Source organism: Chiloscyllium plagiosum, unplaced genomic scaffold, assembly GCF_037043375.1.
Source record: "Chiloscyllium plagiosum isolate Xiang-an unplaced genomic scaffold, Cpla_swu_hap1 HiC_scaffold_30, whole genome shotgun sequence".
Classification (NCBI taxonomy): domain Eukaryota; kingdom Metazoa; phylum Chordata; class Chondrichthyes; order Orectolobiformes; family Hemiscylliidae; genus Chiloscyllium; species Chiloscyllium plagiosum.
The window spans coordinates 8101817-8122865 of NW_028270168.1; the positions used below are offsets into that span (position 1 = coordinate 8101817).

Sequence of the window (21049 nt, forward strand, 5' to 3'; positions counted from 1 at the left end):
TGTCTCAAGACACAGTACAAGGAGAAACTTGATTCAGGTCTCTTTGTTTCCTTCCCTACGTTCAGGTTTTTAGACCCCACCCTGTTTTGAGAGCCTCTCCTTTGTCAAAGAGCTGTTTATCTCCCACTGCCTTAACTATTCACAATGATTTTGCTTTCTCCAATTATATTTCTTTCCATCAACTCATGTGAGCCATTAAACTGTCCCCTGTTTTTCTGTTTAAATAACCTCGGTACTTTCTGGTGGTTTCTGCCCTCCCTCCTTCCCCTTTGTTCACTTTGAATTTCTCCCAGTTCGAGAAGGTTAATCTATTGGCTGAGCTGCTGTTGCTATTGGTAACACCTTTTGTCTTGCTGCAGATTTTGTTGACATGCTAATTTGACTGGTTCCTGATGAAAGGCTTTTGCTCGAACGTCGATTTTCCTGCTCCTCGGATGCAGTCTGACCTGCTGTGCTTTTCCAGCACCACATCCCCAACTCTAATCTCCAGCATCTGCAGTCCTCACTTTCACCTAATTTGACTTTTTGTCTTGGGTTCTGCAATTCTTATTCCTGAAAAACTGTATTCAAATAAAATATCCAAATAAAAAGCAAAGTTTTGTGAAAGCTGTAATGTTGATCTCGTTCTTTGTGCACCTTCTTTGCAGCCATAACATTACATTAGATTCCCTAGTGTGGAAAGAGGCCCTTCGGCCCAACCAGTCCACACCGACCCTCCGAAGAGTAACCCACCCAGACCCATTTCCCTTACTAATGCACCTAACTCTATGGGCAATTTAGCATGACCAACTCACCTGACCTGCATATCTTTGGATTGTGGGAGGAAACCGGAGCACCCGGAAGAAACCCATGCAGACACAGGGAGAATGTGCAAACTCACACAGACAGTCACCTGAGGCTGGAATTGAACCTGGGTCCCTGGTACTGTGAGGCTGGTCTGTTACCCTAATGCACTTTGCATAGTATGATCTGCCCATACTGCACACAAAACAAAACTTTTTACATACAAAAGTGCAGACAATACAGACCAAACCTTGTGTTATTTTTTTTTTTTTTAGTTTGGCACAGCTTAAAAATTTATTATAAAAGATAATTGTAAAGATACAGCAAATTCACAAGATAGGTTATAGGCCTTGGTTCATGAAATTTCATTTCTAACCCCACCCATCAACACAAGTATAGGTCAAAAAGATTAATAAAACAAATAATTATGTAGATAGTTTCAAACCTTGTGTTATTACAAACAATCCCATTCTACTATTGGCTGCCAAACTTCACAATGCCTTCATTTTGTAGCCAATCACCTCATAGTTTTGGTGCATATTAGACAGCCCCTTCTGTGCAATGATTGGGGCTGAGACATGACGGCTACAAATCATTGGATAATTACATCAACAAGCCAACTGTGGAATTTATAAAGGGAGGGGTAATGGGGGAGGGGGAAGTGATTCAGTGAAATGGTTCATTCTGGTGACTGTTTTTACTGAGTTCAGCAATTCTGCAGCCTTATTTAACAGTCATGGGTCAGAGCTGCTCAGTTCAGCCTGGACTGTCAAATCGAGTCAGGCGGAAGAGTCTCAAAAAGTACTTTTGGCAATTTCGTGTTGTTTTAGTGGGTGATTCTACTGTGGGCAAAACATCCATTGTGCTCCGTTTAACTGAAGGAACATTTAGAGAAGACCTCCAGAAAACTATTGGTGTGGATTATTACATTCATATTCTGGAAACCACACCGACAGTCAGAGTGAAACTACAACTGTGGGATACAGCAGGAGAAAGGGAACACAGGTTTGCACAAGTTTTATTTGTGGTCTTCTTTAATAGTTTGTGGAGATGATGTTTTTATCTTCCAATCTTATTTATCATAATAGTTAAAACAGTGAATGGCTGGAACTTCAGTTGGTTAAACCAGTTTTATTGTATTTGATCTAATGTTTCTGTTAGTGTCGCTGAAATCTATGTGCTGGGTGAAATCTGAATGATGACTTTGCTTAATGTCAAGTTTAGAATCAGATCTAATGATGCTTGACTTGCAAATAATGATGCTTCTCTATTGGCAGAATGCTGGATCTGACCCAAAGTCCATTTTCACTGTTGTTTAGTTTACATCAACAGTTCTTCCTGAAGTTTCAATCTTTCCCTTCAACAACTACTTTCTCACTGACAATTGAAAAAATGTCAAATACCTAGATGCTGTACTTTTTAAAATTTGTAGTATACAACACTACTGAGTCTGATCTTAACTCCTTGTAAGTGGATAGGGGTTAACATTTCACTCTATTTTCTTTGTGAGAAGCTGCATGTTATAAAGCCACATTCTGCAAGTTAATGCAAGCTGTTCATCTCTTTGTTTGGATAGACCTCTCTCAATTGTGAGCCAGACTCAAATCTTTAAACTTAGGTACACTGTTAACAAGCTTTACATTCCATGGTAAATTCTTTTGATGGCTGTGAAAGCAGAGAGATAAAGATATCATCTGATGAGAGGTTTACTGGTGCCTGTTGGTTGTTTTGGGTGTGGGACTTCCCTTGGGTTCAGCAGAAGGTCAGGGGTACAAGGCGAGAGAAGAGGGGGTGTACCATGAGTAGGATGGGCATTTTGTTTATTTTGGTCTCTGAAGGGAGAGAGATCATTTGAAACCTGTTCATTTAATCTCCGTGCTTTTCAAGGCTTTCTTTCGGAAGGGCACTCTGAAATCCTTGAATTGGGTGATCTCAGTGTTAGTTTGGTGAGATAGTAGTGAGGTGGTAATAACATTGGACCTGTAATCCATAAACCCAGGCAAATTTCACTTGGAACATGGGTTCAAGTCCCACCAGGGCAGTTTCTAGAATTTGAATTCAATTAATAAATCCGGAATATAAAACTGAACAAGCCAGTCCCAGTAATGGTGGCCATGGAACTATCATCAGTTACTATAAAAACCCATCTGCTTTACCACTGTCCTTTAGGGAAGGAAATCTGCCATCCTTACCTGGTCTGGCCTCCATGCTACTCCAGACCCACAGTCATATGGTTGACTCTGAACTGCCACAGTCTAGCAAGTCATTCAGTTCAAAGCTAGCCTTATCAGTAACACCCATCTCACAAAAGACTGAAGAAACGTGAATAAAACCGTTTTCTTCAGTGTGTGTTATTTGAATAGCTATAGAAATAACACACAATTCGTCCAAAAGCCTAATGATGGCAAACTGAAATTAGTAACCTCAAAGGCTCCACAGGATTTTCTCCTTGTTTTTGAATTCCACTATGGCCTGAACGCTCCTCATCTCTGTTACTTGCTCCAACTCCTCTGAGATCTCAGTGCTCTTCTAATCTTAGCCATGCCATCATTCGTGTCGCCTTCAGTTACCTAGATACCACACTCTGGAATTCCATTTCTACACCTTTCCATCTCTCTGCTTCGCTTTCCTCTTTCAGGTTCTTCTTAAAATCTATCTCCTTTGGTCATTGGCTTTAATAATGTCATATGAGATTAGGTGTCAAATTTTCTTGTAATAACACTACAATGATGTACTTAGGGAACTTTTAGTAGATTAAAGGTATTAGCGAGTTTGGAGAAGATTTATTGCTCAGGTTGAGGTTTTACATCCAAATTAAAGGTGCTACATAAATACAATACGTTGTAGTTGTTGGTATGGTTTATGTTTTTGTTCTTCACTCTTTCAGGTGGGTGTGAATCTGAGACAATTTGTAAAAGTCAGATTAACAATCGGAAGCATGAGATTGAAAGCATTTAAATGTAGTAACTTTATTGTTCATCTATCAATTTTTTAGTTTGCACATATAAATTTCATAATTCATGTTTGAGAATATAAGTAAGTTTTTTATGTGCAGATATACTAATGGGAAGCAAGAACTGACCTTCTAGCTCCTTGATTGGCACAGCAGGCTCAATGTAATCAGTCATGGCTGATCTGGTGTGGAGTCAACTCTACACTCCTGTCAAACCCCACAACCTTTGACTCCCTCCTTACTTAAGAAGCTATCGAATGTAACCTATAAATATGGTCAAAGACTGTGTCTTCATTGCTTTCTGGGGAAGAAATAGTTAGGAAATTAATTTTTAATTTAGCAAAAGGTGGCATCTCAATACAAAAAACTGGTAATAATCCTGAAGTAAATTTCTTACACTTAAAATGTTGGGACCGTATTGAATTAAAAGAATAACGTTGAGAATGGTCGGACTATATAACAGCTGATGGGTTACATCACTGAAGAACTGGAGACATGAAATCTGCCATTATTTATGTGGTTTCCCTAATTAATTAAAGGTGAGTTAGTTTGTAGTTCTCACTGAGAACAGCCTTTGTGTGTCATGTTGCCAGGGAGCTGGATATTTTGAATTATAGCTGTGAATTCAGTTTGCGCACACAATGCAGCGTCAAATAGTGAGATTTTGTGGTGTCAACACATTTTTCATCTACCTTTCAGAAGGCTCTTTACTCTTCAGCAGCATGCTTCCCCCTTCCCCCCCCCCCCCCGCCCCCCCCCCCGCCCCACCTCCAGTCATCACAAACTCTTCGATGTTGGGTATATTTTAGGGCTTCAATAGCCCACCCCAGTAAGTTTGTCTCCAGAAACAAAAGCAATTATCCTGCAGTCCTCTCAATAGGGAGTCAAGAGGATGGTGCTGGAAATGCACAGAGGGTCAGGCAGCATCCGAGGAGAGCCGACATTTCAGGTAAAGGCTCTTCATCAGGAATGAGGCTGTGAGCTGAAGGGGTGGAAAGATAAATGGGTGGGGGTTGGGGCTGGGGGGGAAGGTAGCTGACAGTGCGATAGGTAGATGGAGGTGGGGGTAATGGTGATAGGTCAGAGAGGGGAGTGGAGCAGATAGGTGGGAAGGAAGATGGATAGGTAGGACAGGTCATGCGGGCAGTGCTGAGTTGGAAGGTTGGAACTGGGATAAGGTGGAGGGAGGGGAAATGAGGAAACTGGTGAAATTCACATTGATGCCATGGGGTTGGAGGGTCCCAAGGCAGAAGTTGAGGTGTTCTTCCTCCAGGCATCGGGTGGTTCAGGAGTGGCGATGGAGGCAGCCCAGGACCTGCATGCCCTTGGCAGAGTGGGAGGGGGAGTTGAAGTGTTTGGCCATGGGGTAGTGGGACTGGTTGGTGGGGGTGTCCTGGAGATGTTCTCTGAAGCACTCTGCGAGGAAGCGTCCAGTCTCCCCAATGTACAGGAGACCGCATCGGTAGCGACGGATACAGTAACCGACGTGTGGAAGTGCAGGTGAAACTTTAATAGATATGGAAGGCTCCTTTGGGGCCTGGGGGGGGGGGGTGGGTGTAAGTGCAGGTTTTGCAATTCCTGAGGTGGCAGGGGAAGGTGCCAGGAGAGGGTGGGGAGGGAAATATATCTTTGGTGGTGGGGTCCGTTTGTAAGTGGCAGAAATGGGGGAGGATGATGCGATGTATACAGACATTGGTGGGGTGGAAGGTGAGGACTAGGGAGTTCTGTCCTTGTTGCGATGGGAGGGCTGGCATTCGAGGGCGGAGGTGCAGAAAGTGGATGAGATGTGCTGGAGGGCAGGTGGAGAAATTGGGAATAAGGGATAGCATTTTTATAGGAGGCAGGCTGGGAGGAATTGTAGTCCAGGTAGCTGTGCAAGTCAGTGGGTTTGTAGAAGATGTCAGTGTTGAGTCAGTCACCATTGATGGAGATGGAGAGGGCCAGGAAGGGGAGGGAGGTGTCTGAGACAGTCCAGGTAAATTTAGGATCGGGGTAGAATGTGTTGGTGAAGTTGATGAGCTGTTCAACCTCCTCGCAGGAGCATGAGGTGGTGCTGATGCAGTCATCAATGTAGCAGAGGAAAAGGTGGGAAATGGTGCCAGCGTAACTATGGAAGATGGACTGTTCTATGTAACCGACAAAGAGACAGGCATAGCTGGGGCCCATGCAGGTGCCCATGGCTACCCCTTTCGTCTGGTGGAAGTGGGAGAATCCAAAAGAGAAATTATTGAGGTGAGGACCAGTTCAGCCAAACAAATGAGAGTGTTAGTGGAAGTGTACTGGTGGGGATGTCAGGAGAGGAAGTAAAGGAGGGCTTGGAGGCCTTGGACATGGTGGATGGAGATGTACAAGGACTGGATGTTCATGGAGAAGATGAGGTGTTGGGGGCTAGGGTAACAAAAGTCTTGAAGGAGGTGGAGGGTGTTGGTGTCCTGAATGTATGTGGGAAGTTCCTGGACCAGGGGGGATTAGGACAGTAACAAGGTATGTGGAGATGAGTTCGGTGGGACAGGAGCCGGCCGAGACAATGGGTCGGTCGGGTGGTCAGGCTTGTGGATCTTGGGTAGGTGGTTGAACTGGGTGGTGCAGGGTTCCTGAACTGAGGTTGGAAGCTGTGGGTAGGAGATCGTTGATGTAATGAGGTTGTGTACAGTCTGGAAGATGATGGTGTGATCTCACAACCTTATCACCTCAGGGGATCTCCCACCCATCTCTACCAACGGACTACACCTGGACTACACCTCCTCCCACCCTGCCTCCTGTAAAAAATGCTATGCCGCACCTCAGCCCTCGAACCCCACCCCTTCCACTGCAATAAGGACAGAATCCCTCGGTCCTCACCTTCTACCTCATCAACCTCTGTATATATTGCATCATCCTCCACTATTTCCGCAACCTACAAACAGACCCCACCACCAATGATATATTTCCCTCCCCACCCCTATCTGCTTTCCTTAAATACCGTTCCCTCTGCGGCTCCCTCGTCAGGTCTACACACCCCCACTAACCTTTACTGCAGAGGGCTGTTGAGGTTGGATTGTTAAGTATAGTCAAGGCTGAAATAGACGTTTTTAACCAGTTAGGGATATGGGGATATGACAATGCTGTGGCTTTGAGGTTATTTTGTCCTTTCTTTTTTGGAGAGGTTGTAAGGCTGAGGTGAAAAGCTGTCTACCAAATTCCTTAGAGTAAATAGCTGGTGAGGCCTTGGAATTTTTTTAGAAGTTGGAACAATGGAGCAGCTTGGAGCCAGCTCTCTCAGTTCAGGCTTTTTTGTGTTTAGGTTGACCTTTAGGCAGTTGCTGTTGTGGGCTTGAAGTAGAAACAATCTTTTCCCTCCCTCGTTTACAGCTAGAAACTGGGGTTTCTCTCTGCTTTTGGGTTCTATCTGTGACACAAACTTATACTGAATGAGGAGTGAGGAAAAATTGGTTTCAAATCCAAAGTTTTACGAGTTTAGTTAAAACACTAATGACAGAAAAGTGATTTCAAGCTGTGAAATCTATTCGGGTTACAAGCAATTATAAACCTAACGCTTAACTTATTAACCAGGCAGCATTGTATTCTGTCTATGACTTTAAAAAAATTTAAATGGTGTACATAAAGGTGAAAACTCTATGGTGTTCAAGACATCTGAAACTGTACTGGAATAGTTAATTAGTAATAGTTACTGTATCTATTATTCTGTTGTTTCCAATAGTAGTTCTAAGTTCCTCTTTTTTTTGTTGTTGTATTTTAACTATCGTGTTTAAGCAGTGTTTTGTTTTGCTTAACGTTGAGTAGTTTGACCATTTGTGATACATCTGGGACATGCACTTCACATCTACCTTTTTAAAAAAAGAGAAGGATAGGGTCCAGGCATGCACCTTTAAAATATTTTCAGGGGGTCTGGTCCAGTCCATAAAGGGTAAAGGCAGGAAAGTGCAGTTGACGATGATCAGATCAGTCCTGATGACATTGAATAGTGGAGCAGACTTGTTGCGCTGAATGGCCTATGTCTGATTTGTATCTTATGGTACTGGCATAACATGTGAAATATGGTTACTTCAAAACCTAAAGTATTTGTACCTTCAAAAGTTTTCCATTTTGCCTGATGCAGTGGCTATTTCCCACTCTGTACAATTGGGTAGCTGATTTAATGTTTGCCTGAAATATGTTCTAAAAATCCAAGAAATGGTGGAATGGATTTTGCAGTTTCAGCTTGTACTGGATATTTTTTGGGATTGGTAGAAGGCAGGGGGCACATTTGGAAGAGAACCCACTCTATTTTACTTTATTGCATTCACGGGCTATTAGCTGGGAAAATCTACTTAGGTGATATCACTCCAAGAATTAAAGTTATGCTATTTGTGATTCTCTTTCAGAACCATCACATATTCCCATCTCCAAATGATACTTGGTGGACTGCTGGTATTTGATTTAACAAATCGCCAGTCTCTTGACTACCTTACAAACTGGCTGGATGAAAGTGGGACTGTGCTTGACCAATGCAAGTGTATCTTCATCCTGGTTGGCCACAAGAGTGATCTGTCAGCTGAAAGGCAGATCTCTCAAGAGGAGGCTGAAAAGATAGCAGCGAATTTAGGGGTGAGATACATCGAGACATCGGCCAAAGATGACACTAACATACAGGAGGTCTTTCGCACTCTGGCATCGTCAATCGCTGAATCAGTGAAAACTGAGTGACAAGTGAAAGTCATTGGCTGTTTATTTTTAAACAAACTTTTTGCCAATTGATTTTTGAAAACTGATGTCATTTTGGTTGGTATTGTTAATTTTGGCAGCAAATCTACTTTAAGTTGGGGTGAAAGATATTTCCCGAAAGGTCAACACAAGGCACTTTCTTTCTAACAACTTGCAAACTCGACCAATGAATGAGGGACAGTTTGAGGATGATGCCTTATAAACAAGGAATAACTTCAGAGTGAAGACCGCGCCCTTGCGTACAATGGTACCGCTGCATTTGTAGTTGTTTTCTTTTTGTTTGTGTAAATATAAGATTGTCCCATGGTACCAAGATATTGTCATGCCATTCAGCAAGTGCTTTACTGATGTCAGCAGAACTGCAGCATCAGATAGTTACAACCAGTTGCCATTACATGTCTCGGTCCCTGCACAGAGTATAAATTCTCAACTTTTACAGGAAGATGGATGAGGATTAGTTGGTTTTAAATCCAAAGTTTTATGTGTTTAGTTGAAACAATAATGTCAGAATAGTGACTTCAAGCTGTGAAAATCTATTGGGTTTACAAACAATTATAAACCTAATACTTATTAAATAGGCAGCATTGTATTCCATTCATGTCTTAAAAACATTTTAAATGGTACACATAAAGGTGGAAACTTTATGATGTTTAAGATCTCTGCAAGCAAATCTTTGTATTTAATAGTTTTTATATTGCCTTCTGAAAATGACTTAAAATAAAATAAACCATGTTAGTTATCCAGATTCTGTTTAAAGATTTATTCAGAAATCCCAATGTGTTTTGGGCAGCCTAGCCAGAATTAATTTGCTGTTGTGACTAAATAGTAAGAAATTACAAAAATATTAATAATTTTGGACAATGCATAAATTTCAACCTTTAAAAATAGAATATGACAGCACATCCCAAACTCCCTACCATCTAGGAGGACAAGGGCAGCAAATACATGGGAATAATACCATCTGCAAGATTCCCCTCCAAGACAATCACCATCCTGACTTGGAAATAGATCACTGTTCCTTCTGAGGGCTGAGGAGTGACAGATGGAGTTTAATTTAGATAAAGATGAGGTACTACATTTTGGTAAGGCAAATCAGGGCAGGACTTATACACTTGGTAAGATCCTGCGGGGTGTTGCTGAACATAGAGATTTTGGAGTACAGGTTCAAAGTTCCTTGAAAGCGGACTCACAGGTAGGATAGTGGAGAAGGCATTTGGTATGCTTGCCATTATTGATTAGTGCATTGAGTATAGGAGTTGGGACTTCATGTTGTCTGTACAACATATTGGTTAGGCCGCTATTGGAATACTGCTACATGAATGATGTTGTGTAACCTTGATGTGAAGGAGCCATTATTGGACTGGGGTGTACAAAGTTAAAAATCACACAACAACAGGTCATAGTCCAACAGGTTTATTTAGAAGCACTCGCATTTGGAGCACTGCTCCTTTATCAGGTAGCTGTTATCAACAGCTACCGCTACCTGATGAAGGAGCAGCACTCTGAAAACTAGTGCTTGCAAATAAAACTGTTGAACTATAACCTGGTGTTGTGATTTTTAACATTGTGAAACTTTAGTTCAGGAAAGATTCACAAGGATGTTGGCAGGGTTGGAGGGTTTGAGTTTTAGGGAGAGGCTGAATAGACTGGGGCTATTTTCCTGGAGTGTCGGAGGCTGAGGAGTGACGTTGTAGAGATTTGTAATATCATGAGGGGCATGGATAAGGTGAATAGCAAGGATCATTTCCCCAAGGTAAGGTCAAAAATATAAAACGTAGAATGTTACAGCGCAGTACAGACCCTTTGACCCTCGATGTTGTGCTGACCTGCTAAATTAATCTGATGCCCATCTAACCTACACCGTTCCATTATTATCCATATGTATGTCCAAAGTCCATTTAAATGCCCTTAACATCGGCGAGTCTACTACTGTTGCAGATAGGCCGTTCCACACCCCTACTACTCAGTGAAGAAACTACCCCTGATATCTGTCCTAAATCCATCACTTCTCAATTTAAAGCTATGTCCCCTTGTGTTAGCCTTCACCATCCAAAGAAAAAGGCTCTCACTGTCCACCCTATCTAACCCTCTGATTATTATATACATCTCGATTAAATCATCTCTCAACCTCCTTCTCTCCATCGAAAACAGCCTCCGTTCCCTCTGCTTTCCTTGAAAGACATTCCTTCCACACCAGGCAACATCCCAGTAAATCTCCTCTGAACCCTTTCCAAAGCTTCCACATCCTTCCTATAATGCAGTGATCGGAACTGTACGCAATACTCCAGGTGCGGCCTTACCAGTGTCTTACCAGCTGAAGCATGACCTCGTGGCTCTGAAACACAATCCCCCTACCAATAAATGCCAGCACACCATATGCCTTCTTAACAACCCTATCAACCTGGGTGGCAACATTCAAGGATTTATGCACCTGGACACTGAGATCTCTCTGTTCATCTACACTGCCAAGAATTTTACTACTAGCTCAGTACTCTGCATTCCTTTTACTTCTTAAGTGAACTACCTCACACTTATCCACATCAAACTCCATTTTCCACTTCTCAGCCTAGCTTTGCATCTTATTTACGTCTCTCTGTAACCCACAATATCCTTCGGCACTATCCACAACTCTGCCTACCTAAGTATCATCTGCAAATTTACTAACCCATCCTTCCATGCCCACCTCCAGATCATTTATAAAAATGACAAACAGCAGTGGCCCCCAAAAAGTCCTTGCAGCACACCACTGGTAACTAAGCACCAGGATGAACATTTCCCATCAACCACCACCCTCTGTCTTCTTTCAGCTAGCCAATTTCTGATCCAAACTGCTAAATCACCTTCATCCCTGAAACTCTGTATTTTGTGCAATAGCCTACCATGTGGAACCTTATCAAACACCTTACTGAAGTCCATATACTCCACATCAACTGCCTTATCTTCATCCACCTGTTTTGTCACCTTCTTGAATAACTCATTAAGGTTAGTGAGGCATGACCTACTCTTAACAAAACCATGTTGACTATCCTTAATCAAATTTATTCATTTCTAGATGATAAATCTTATCTCTCATAACCTTTTCCAACACCTTACCCACAACTGAAGTAAGGCTCACAAGCCTATAATTACCGGAGTTGTCCTGACTCCCCTTCTTAAACAAGGGAACAACATTTGCAATCTTCCACTACTCTGGTACTACTCCTGTCGATAATGATGACATAAAGATTGAAGTCAAAATCTCTGCTATCTCCTCCCTGGCTTTCCAGAGAATCTGAGGATAAATCCCATCCGGCCCATGGGGCTTATCTATTTTCAGATCTTCCAAAATTGCTAAAACCTCCTCTTTGTCAAACTCAATCTCATCTAATCTTGTAATCTGTATCAGTGTTTTCACTAACATTGCCCTTTTCCAATGTGAATACTGACAAGAAGTATTCATTAAGCGCTTCCCTATGTCCTCAGGTTCCACACACAACTTTCCACTATCATCTTTGTTTGGCCCTAATCTTACTCTAGTCATTCTTTTATTCCTGATATACCTATAGAAGGCCTTGGGGTGCTCCTTTATCTAACAACTTCTTATGTCCCCTCTTGGCTCCTCTTAGCCCTCTCTTTAGATCTTTCTGGCTAACTTTCAAGCCCTCTGAGACTTCACGCCTCATCCTCACATAAGCCTTCCTCTTCCTCTTGACAAGAGCTTCAACTTCTTTAGTAACCCATGGCTCTCTGTCTTGCCAGCTACCTCCCTGCCTGATAGGTATATACTTATCAAGGATCTGCAGTAACTGTTCCTTGAATAAGATCCACTGCAGTTTCCTTCATCATCCTATGCATCCTAAATCTTGCAAAATTGCATCATAATTGCCTTTCCTCCAGTTTTACCTCTTTCCATGCAGTATGTACCTATCCCTGTCCATTGTTATTGTAAACACAACTGAATTATGGTCACTATCGTCGAAGTGTGGTTAGCACTGCTGCCACACAGCGCCAGAGACCCGGGTTCAATTCCCGCCTCAGGTGACTCTGTGTGGAGTTTGCACATTCTCCCCGTGTCTGCGTGGGTTTCCTCCGGATGCTCCGGTTTCCTCCCTCAATCCAAAAAATGTGTAGGTTAGGTGAATTGGCCATGCTAAATTGCCCGTAGTGTTAGGTGAAGGGGTAAATGTAGGGGAATGGGTCTGGGTGGGTTGCGCTTCGGCGGGTCGGTGTGGACTTGTTGGGCCGAAGGGCCTGTTTCCACACTAAGTAATCTACCTTCAAATCTAACACCTGGCCGGGTTCATTCCCCAGTTCCAAATCCAATATGGCATCACTGCTTGTTGGCCTGTCTACATACTGTGTCAGAAAACCCTCCTGCACACATTGAACAAAAACTGACCCATCTAAACTACTTGATCTATTGTATTCCCAGTCAATATTGAGGAAGTTAAAGTCCCCCATAACAACTACTCTGTTACTCTTACTCCTATCGAGAATCACCTTTGCTATCCTTTTCTCTACATCCCTGGAACAATTCGGAGGCCTATAGAAAATTCCTAACAGGGTGACCTCCTTTTCTGTTTCTAACCTCTGCCCAAACTACCTCAGTAGATAGCAAACTGGAGGGGAATACATTTAAGGTGAGGGAAGAGATATAAAAGAGACCTAAGGGGCAACTTTTTCACCAGAGGGTGGTGTGTGCATGGAATGAGATGCCAGAGGAAGTGGAGGAGGCTGGTACAATCACCTTTAAAAGGCAGCTGGATAGGTATATGAATAAGAAGGATTTAAAAAGGATATGGGCCTAACGCTGACAAATGGGACTAGATTAATTTAGGATATTTAGTTGGTGCAGATATGTTGGACTGGAGGGTCTGTTTCCAAGCTGTATATTTTGATTCTAGATAAGCCATAGTTCTGAAAAAGAGACACTGGACTCTACATTAAATGGTTTCTCTCTCCACAGATCCTGCCAGAATTGCTGAGTATCTCCTGTGCTGTTTCATTTTACTGTTATCACTGGTTTGATTTACTTAATTTCAGGAAAATAGAACTTCAAAAATGATATGATGAACTCTTCATACAATTTGGAGAATGTTACACATTACTCCCATTGAAATTTGGCATTCTTGTATTGGTCTTGAGTGTAAGATGAGAAGCATAAATGTGTGATTTGACCTCAGCTGGAGTACTGTATGGAGCTGAAGAATCACACTTTAGGCAGCATATTAAGGTCTGATGAAGAAGTGACCTACCAGAACAACAACAGGTTTGAGGGATTTCAAATGAAAAAATTTCTTTTTTTTTTCACAGCTCTGGAGTAGTTGGGACTTGAACCCAGACCTCTCTGGTCCATAGTTTCCATTATAAACAACCTGACTCCCAGTTACCTTCACTGTCTATCCTCTCACCCTTCTGTCTGTAAAGACTCTACTCGATTCTCCCAAATCCTCTACCTCCAACACACTTGTTGTGATGATACCATCTTCAACAAGGAGGCTTTTCAAATGTTCACCTTCTTCCTCAACTGAGGACACCCCCTGCACCATTGTTGAGTCCTCAGCTAGATCTGACCCATCTCCTGTGCTTCAGCCCTCACCCTCTCTCTTCCCTCCCACAACAGCAATAGTGTCGCCCTTGCCCTTACCTACCATCCCACTAGCACCCACATCCAAAGGATCTTTAGCTGCCCTTTCTGCCACCTCCAGTAAGATGCCACCACCAGATATATTTTCCCATTCCCTCCCTTGTCCGCCTTATGCAAGGACCATTCCCTCTGGAACATCCTGATCCACACTCCTCCTTCACTCTCAACACACCCCAAGGTAATGCCCCCTGCAACGCAGAAGGTGTAGCACCTGCTGGTTAACTTCCTCCCCCCTCAGTATCCGAAGGCCCAAACACACCTTCCTGGTGAAGCAGCACTTTACCGACACTACACTCAATCTAGTCTACTGCACTGGGAGCTCCCAAATAACCTCTTTCCCCCAACCCTAATTTTCTACCATTTTAAAAAAAAACATTTTCCTAGCTACCATCAGTTCTGAAGGGTCAGTGGCCAAAAATGTTAACTGATTTCTTTCCAGATGCTGTCTGACTTGCTGAACTTTCCAATGATTTGATTATTTTTTTCCACTCTGGCCTGGGGGCAGGGACACTGCCATTGTGCACAAAAGGGTCTATTTTACTTTTTCTTTTCTCCCCAAATCACTAGTGGTCAGTTTTTAAAATAGAAAGATACTGTTAGGAATAGATTTTTGTATATTTTTCCTTTTACCACCAAGAAAATGTTAATGTGGCTAATTCAACATGAACAAGCAAAGCCTATTGAGGGGAACGATTTCATATAAAATGTGAGGGGGAGGGATAGGAAGAGGAAGGGACTAAATCAAAATGGAGTTGAATGGAAAATAATGCACTCCATTCTCTGCTTCACACTAAAAGCATTGCGAGCAGTGGTGGGCACCACCTGCTCCCTTTCCAATGACACCTGGGCTTGGACGTAACTGTGCAAGAGGGGCAAACAGTTGGCAGAGATTACCCCCCTCTGTGACCCGTTGCCTGGTCCTGCTTATAGTCAGCCTGGACAGATCCAGGAGAGATCCACGAGGAGATCCTCAAATCTGCCCACATCCCTCTGCACCAGGTGCCCAAAGCTCAGGAGCATGGGGCTAAAGTGCAACCAAAGCATCATAAAAGGTTTATCAAGTAACTAAAAAATGGAGTGCAAACATCCAAGACCGATAAACACATGGCCCAAGGTTGACACACATCACAAAACAAACAGTTGGGCTACAAGTCCCTGAACCGCCTCAATCTATTTTGAGGAAGGAAGGGCTCACAGATCCCTTGAGGAACATCCTGAACCTCCACTGGTCATTCCAGGCCAAACTGGATGTGCTGAAAGCTGCCCAGGTGGACCAGGAGACCACTTCAAAATTGTCCAGAGCCAGCTAGACTCTACTGCGACAACCTAGACTTTTTACCAGAAAGTCCCAGAGGTCCCTGATGAGGGAATGAAGAGGCACGTTTAATTTCTCACCTGTTCTAAAGTTAACTTCTGACTTTATAATGAGCTTCTCCATCAGCTCTGTCAGCGGGCATGGCTCTCATCACAGACAGGAGGCAGGTCCTTTTGTTTTTATTGATTCAAGGGACACAAATCTCACTGAGTTGACCCAAATTTATTGACCAACATGAGGGTTGAGAGATTTCTACTGAAGAATTGAATTTAGAGAAAGATATCAAAACCGTGGTCACAGTAAACAGTAACTTGAGAACTGGGTATGGCAGGGATTGTTCCTTTAATGCTACTTATTCTGTAGAGTCAAGGGAGTGTGTTTCATAAGACAAATTTCAGTTGTGCTGGTTCGTTGCATCAAACTTTAAAAAGTCACATTCAGTTGCCAGTTAATATTTGATCTGGTTTGATTTTAGTTTTCATCTTAAAATGAATTTCAATGTTAGGAATAATTTCTCTTAACTTCCAATGAAGATAAGTTATCATTGAACACAGAACATTACAGCGCAAATACAGGCCCTTCAGCCCTCTGTTGGACCAACCTATGGAATTAATCTGAAGTCTATCTATCCTACACTATTCCATTTTCATCCATATGTTTATCCAATGGCCATTTAAATGCCCTGAAGTTGGCAAGTCTATTACAGGTACTGCTGCTGGCAGTGTATTCCAAGCCCCTACTACTGAGTAAAGAAACTACCTCTGACATCTGTCCCATGTCTATTACTCCTCAATTTAAAATTATGTCGCCTTCTCCTAGCCATCACCATCTGAGGAAGAAAGCTCTCACACTCCATCCTATCTAACCCTCTGATTATCTTGTATGTCCCAATTAAGTCAACTCTCAACCTTCTCACTAACAAAAACAGCCTCAAGTCCCTTAAGCCTTTCCTCATAAGGCCTTCCCTCCATAATCAGTCTCTGTGGGAATTGTAACATTTAATAAATGGAAATGTATGACAGCTTGAGGCGGTGCAAAGAACTGGTGCAAAATTTAGAATATAAAATTGTAGTTATCTAATCTTGAAGAGAAGTTAATGAAGCATCTCAGTCTTTTTACAGCAGCAATGTGTTAGGTTAATTTAGTACTAGAAAATCCATCAAACTTTGCCATTGTAAAATAATGATTGGCCCATAATAGTAAAACTAATTAAATATTTCCCAAGACTTAAAGTTGCTCATAAAACTAAGTTGCACTGAGTCTAGATTTTGAGTTCACAGCTCAAGTCATGACCATCATTTACACACAATTGTTACTTTGGTTAATAAATGAAACTATTGACATTTTGTCACCCTGAAGTCAGCTTGTGATAGGGACTGATTTAAAACTAGGCGAAAGTGAGGACTGCAGATGCTGGAGATTAGAGTTGAGAGTGTGGTGCTGGAAAAGCACAGCAGGTCAGGCAGATTCCAAGGAGCAGGAAATTTGATGTTTCGGACAAAAGCCCTTCATCAAGAATGATTCCTCAGATGCTGCCTGATCTGCTTTGCTTTTCCAGCACCACACTCTCGACAATGATTTTAAACTGGCAGTACAAAGGCAAACGTTTAATGATGGTGGAGATCTGTTAAGACAGAGTCATTTAACCTACATAATTAACCATAAGTAAATGAGCTCTACGTCAGAGCTGGAATGGAGTGTATTATACAATGCTGTACAGGGACGGTGCATTTAGTCATGAGACATTTTTACATCTATATATAAAATGGCAGAAATGCACTAAAAGACCATAAAACAGAGGAGAGGTAGGTTATTCAGCCCAGAGTCAATCATGCCATTCAATGAGTTCACGGCTGATCTTATAATCTTCCACTCCACTGTCCTGCCTTTTCCCCATAACCTCAGTTCCCTTTCTGATTAGAAATCAGTATCTCAGCTTTGAACATTATTAATACCCAATCTTGACAGCCCTCTGCAGTAAAGAATTTCACAGATTCAATACCACAAGGAAAGAAATTTCTCGATCTCTATTTAAAATTTACAATGACCTATTTTGAGATTATATCCTCTGGTCCTAGACTCTCCCATTAGGGAAAATAATCTCTCCACAGCTATCCTGTCAAGTTCTCTAATCATTGTGTTTCAATAAGTTTGTCCCTCGTTCTTCTAAACTCCAATGAGTACACAATATTCCAACAGTGGCCTAACTAATGTCCTGTATAGTCGCAACATGACCTCCCAACTTCTGTACTCAATACTCTGACCAACAAACGAAAGCATACCAAACTCCTTCACTATCCTACCTACCTGCGACTCCACTTTCAAGGAGCTAAGAACCTGCACTCCAAGGTCACTTTGTTCAGCAACGCTCCCTAGGACCGTACGGTGGGACTCGCTTGGGTTGGGATATCTGGTCGGCATGGACGGGTTGGACCGAATGGTCTGTTTCCATGCTGTACATCTCTATGACTCTACTAGCCCAACCTACTTAACCTATCCTCATAGGGCAGTCCCTCCCGATAAAATATTATCTAGTGAACCTTCTCTGGTCTTTCTCCATGCCGACCAAAATTGTTCAAAGCATTTCAATTGTGGTCTATGTAGTGCCTTGTATAGTTTTAATAAACCCTCCTTACTTTTGCACTACATTTCCTTTTAAATATAGTAGATAAATCTAATTGTATTTTTCAGCAGAGATGGCTCAAAAGGTGTAGGTTGCAATTAAATACATTCACATTCAAGTTGAGTAATATTTTATTGGCAAAAATGGTCAACATTACCTCTATACAAAGATATGAAAACCAACTACTTAACACTCCACCAAAGAAAGTCTCAATTTAACACGCTACCATTAATCAACAAAGAAACATCACTGTTTCATACACACACCATCCACTTTGTACAAGTCCTTGTATATTGTTTTCAAGAATGATCATCAAGTACCAAACATTTTTGGTACAATATGTTGGTACCAATACAAAGCTATCTCAGTTCATTTTCACAAAAAACCAAATACAGTCATCCATTGCAGGTTCCTCAACAGAAATGGAGGATAAGCCTGAGAATGTTTTGTAACGTTCATAACTTTGTTTAGAAATGGTCTGTTCAGCCATGCTTTACTTTTTGGTTGTTTTACGTATCAGTGCCATTCTCTGTAAAACAAAAAAGTCACATGGTCATGCAAGGATTTCATATGCAATTCATTTTTGAAAAGATGAGTCTAGAACAATAAATATGACCTGGGAATGCAATCTATACGGATAAAATGAGAGAAAGCATAGAGATAAAGAATGAATTTGTCAAGCCAGACCATTGAGGTAATAAGCATTAAGATACTACAGTGAAACGAAAGGCATAATGTTTGTGTCATGCACTTTAGAAACATCACAAAATATTAAGTGTAAAATTCGTACTTTCTCAAAGAACAGAGGATAGGCAAAAGCAGCGGTCCAATAGAATTACAGTTGTGTAAACCAATCATTTAATGAAATGTATTAATGCCCCCATTCACCCCAAAACATTGAGGGGCTGCTCCACCGAAAGAAATACAAGTTGCAGTCCGGCCATGTTTATCTCTCTCTAATAAGCTGGTGTGGGCACGGAGGAAGGAAGGAAGGAGGAGCACAACAATGGCAGTGCCAAGGGGCAATTGTTAATTTCTTCGTTGGAGATGGTCATTGCCTGGCAGTTCCATGGTATGAATGTCACTTGCCAATTATCAGCCTAAGCCTGGATGTTGTCCAGCTCCTGCTGCAAATCGACCAAAGACAGCATCAGTAACAGAGTGGTGACAAATGGTGGACATGTTTGTTGATGACTATCCAATTTTAAGATCAGAAATAAGGATGGAGGGGAGATTATTGATGAAACTGATGAAAATGTTTGGGCTTCGGACATTATTCTGAGGCACTCCTCAAAGACTTGGATAATTGACTTCCAGCAACCCTCTTCCTTTCTGCTAGGCATGACTCCAACCTAGTGAGAATCCAGCTCTAGATAGTGCACAAGTCTTTAATATTAACTCCTGTTAGTCATTTGATTGACATCACAATTGATGACTTGGTGTGGAAGGATTACAGAACCTAGATTGATTATGGGATTCAAAACGCCATCTTCCCATATTCTCTCCATTCCCCTCGATGCCTTTCACTATCTTAAAAAAAGAAAATCAAATCTTTCTTGACTGTACTCAGTGCCCTGGGCTCCACAGTGTTGTGGTAGACAAGTTCATAGTTTGATCGCTGCCAAGTAGAGAAATGTTTCCTCAAAAAATCCGATTTCTCAAAACTAGAAAGCAATGTGGTCTGCCTACCTGATTAAGAAATGGTCCAAGTGTCACTATGTTATCGGCTAATAATAATTACTGCAGAAAAGTAAAATTTTCACACTGTATTAAAATACATTTTGAAGAAGCCAAACTTCTAACCTGTTTGTGAGCTTCTGTTGTGCAGGCCTTCTTATACGGCCTAATTTCATCTGAACCAAATCCTGGTATCCACATGTTCCACTGGCGTTCTGTGCAAAACAAAAGTAGATATATTTCCTTACCAATTTTTTAGTGTCTCTGAGAATAAGATTCGCTTACAACTCTGGTGGAAGCAGTGCACTGGAAATCAAACCTGACTACACCACAAGCCAGACCAGAGGTGTCAATGTCTTATTTCATCAACAGAATTAGTTTGCTTCTCTTTATAATTGTTAACTAGAAGAGGAGAAACTTCAGACTCAGAATCTCTACAGTGTAGAAGCAGGTCATTTGGCCCATCGGTTCCACACTGACCCTCTGAAGACCATCCCAAACAGCCTTTGGTTTCTTGTTGATGAGACCACATTGCTGTAGGTCATAGAATTATAGAAAAACTTCAGATCAGGTTTCAAATTCAGATGAGAAACAGAGCATTCTGCTTTCAGCTCAAAGCTCTTGACTCCTACAGAGACAGCATTACATCTTCATAATCTTCTCTGGAGACAATGTTAATATAGTTAAGTGAGGTCATGCATTTTCATAGAATCCCTAGTGCGGAAACAAGCCCTTCAGTCCAACAAGTCCACACTGTCCCTTCAAAGAGTAATCCACTCAGACACATTCCCCTACTATCCTACATTTACCCTTCACTAATGCACCTAACCTACACAAACCTATTAATCTAGAGATCCAGGTTAAGTTTAGGGGAACTGGGTTTGAATCCTCGGATGGCAGATGGCGGAATCTGAAGTCAATAAAAATCTGGAATTACAAGTCTAATGATGACCATGAATCCACTGCTGGTTGTTGGAGACGCCCATCTGGTTCACCATCTTCCTTTAGGGAAAGAAACTGCCAAAGTACCATCAGAGATAAAACTCTTCACTAATTTGAGGAAGCCTTAACTCATGGTTTTTCCATAAACTGGTAAACATTATCAGATATTATTACAACTTGATAAATTCACAGATGCAATGCCTTCCTGCTGCAAAACACAACAGCTTCTAATCAGACTCTCGCTGAATGGTTACTAGCTTTAAATAAGCACTTATACATAATTACTGGTGTCCTGGCCAATACTTATTCCCCAATCACTACAAAATAAAAACAGATTATTTGGGTCTTAATGGTGTTTTTGGGATTACGTGGTGTGTAAATTGGCTACTGTTTCCTACATTATAACAGTGACTACATTTAAATGTA

General features: G+C 41.8%; 2 protein-coding genes across 5 annotated transcripts in view; one reads left to right on the forward strand and one right to left on the reverse strand.

Moving 5' to 3' along the window:
• Positions 1–1422: 1422 nt before the first annotated feature.
• On the forward strand, positions 1423–9203 carry LOC122563409 (ras-related protein Rab-39A-like). The gene is made up of 2 exons (XM_043717148.2): positions 1423–1788; positions 8101–9203. Exons 1-2 carry the CDS (start codon positions 1520–1522, stop codon positions 8420–8422), a joined length of 591 nt encoding a protein of 196 aa, XP_043573083.1. The 5' UTR covers positions 1423–1519; the 3' UTR covers positions 8423–9203.
• Positions 9204–18117: 8914 nt separating this feature from the next.
• Positions 18118–21049, reverse strand: part of taf12 (TAF12 RNA polymerase II, TATA box binding protein (TBP)-associated factor) — a 41904-nt gene continuing 38972 nt past the window's right edge. For all 4 annotated transcript variants that reach the window (XM_043717277.2, XM_043717280.2, XM_043717278.2 and 1 more), the window contains 2 exons: positions 19808–19896; positions 18118–18533 (listed from right to left, as the gene is read on the reverse strand). In XM_043717277.2, coding sequence (XP_043573212.1) covers positions 18498–18533; positions 19808–19896 — 125 coding nt within the window. In that variant the 3' untranslated portion in view covers positions 18118–18497. The remainder of the gene's footprint in view (positions 18534–19807; positions 19897–21049) is intronic.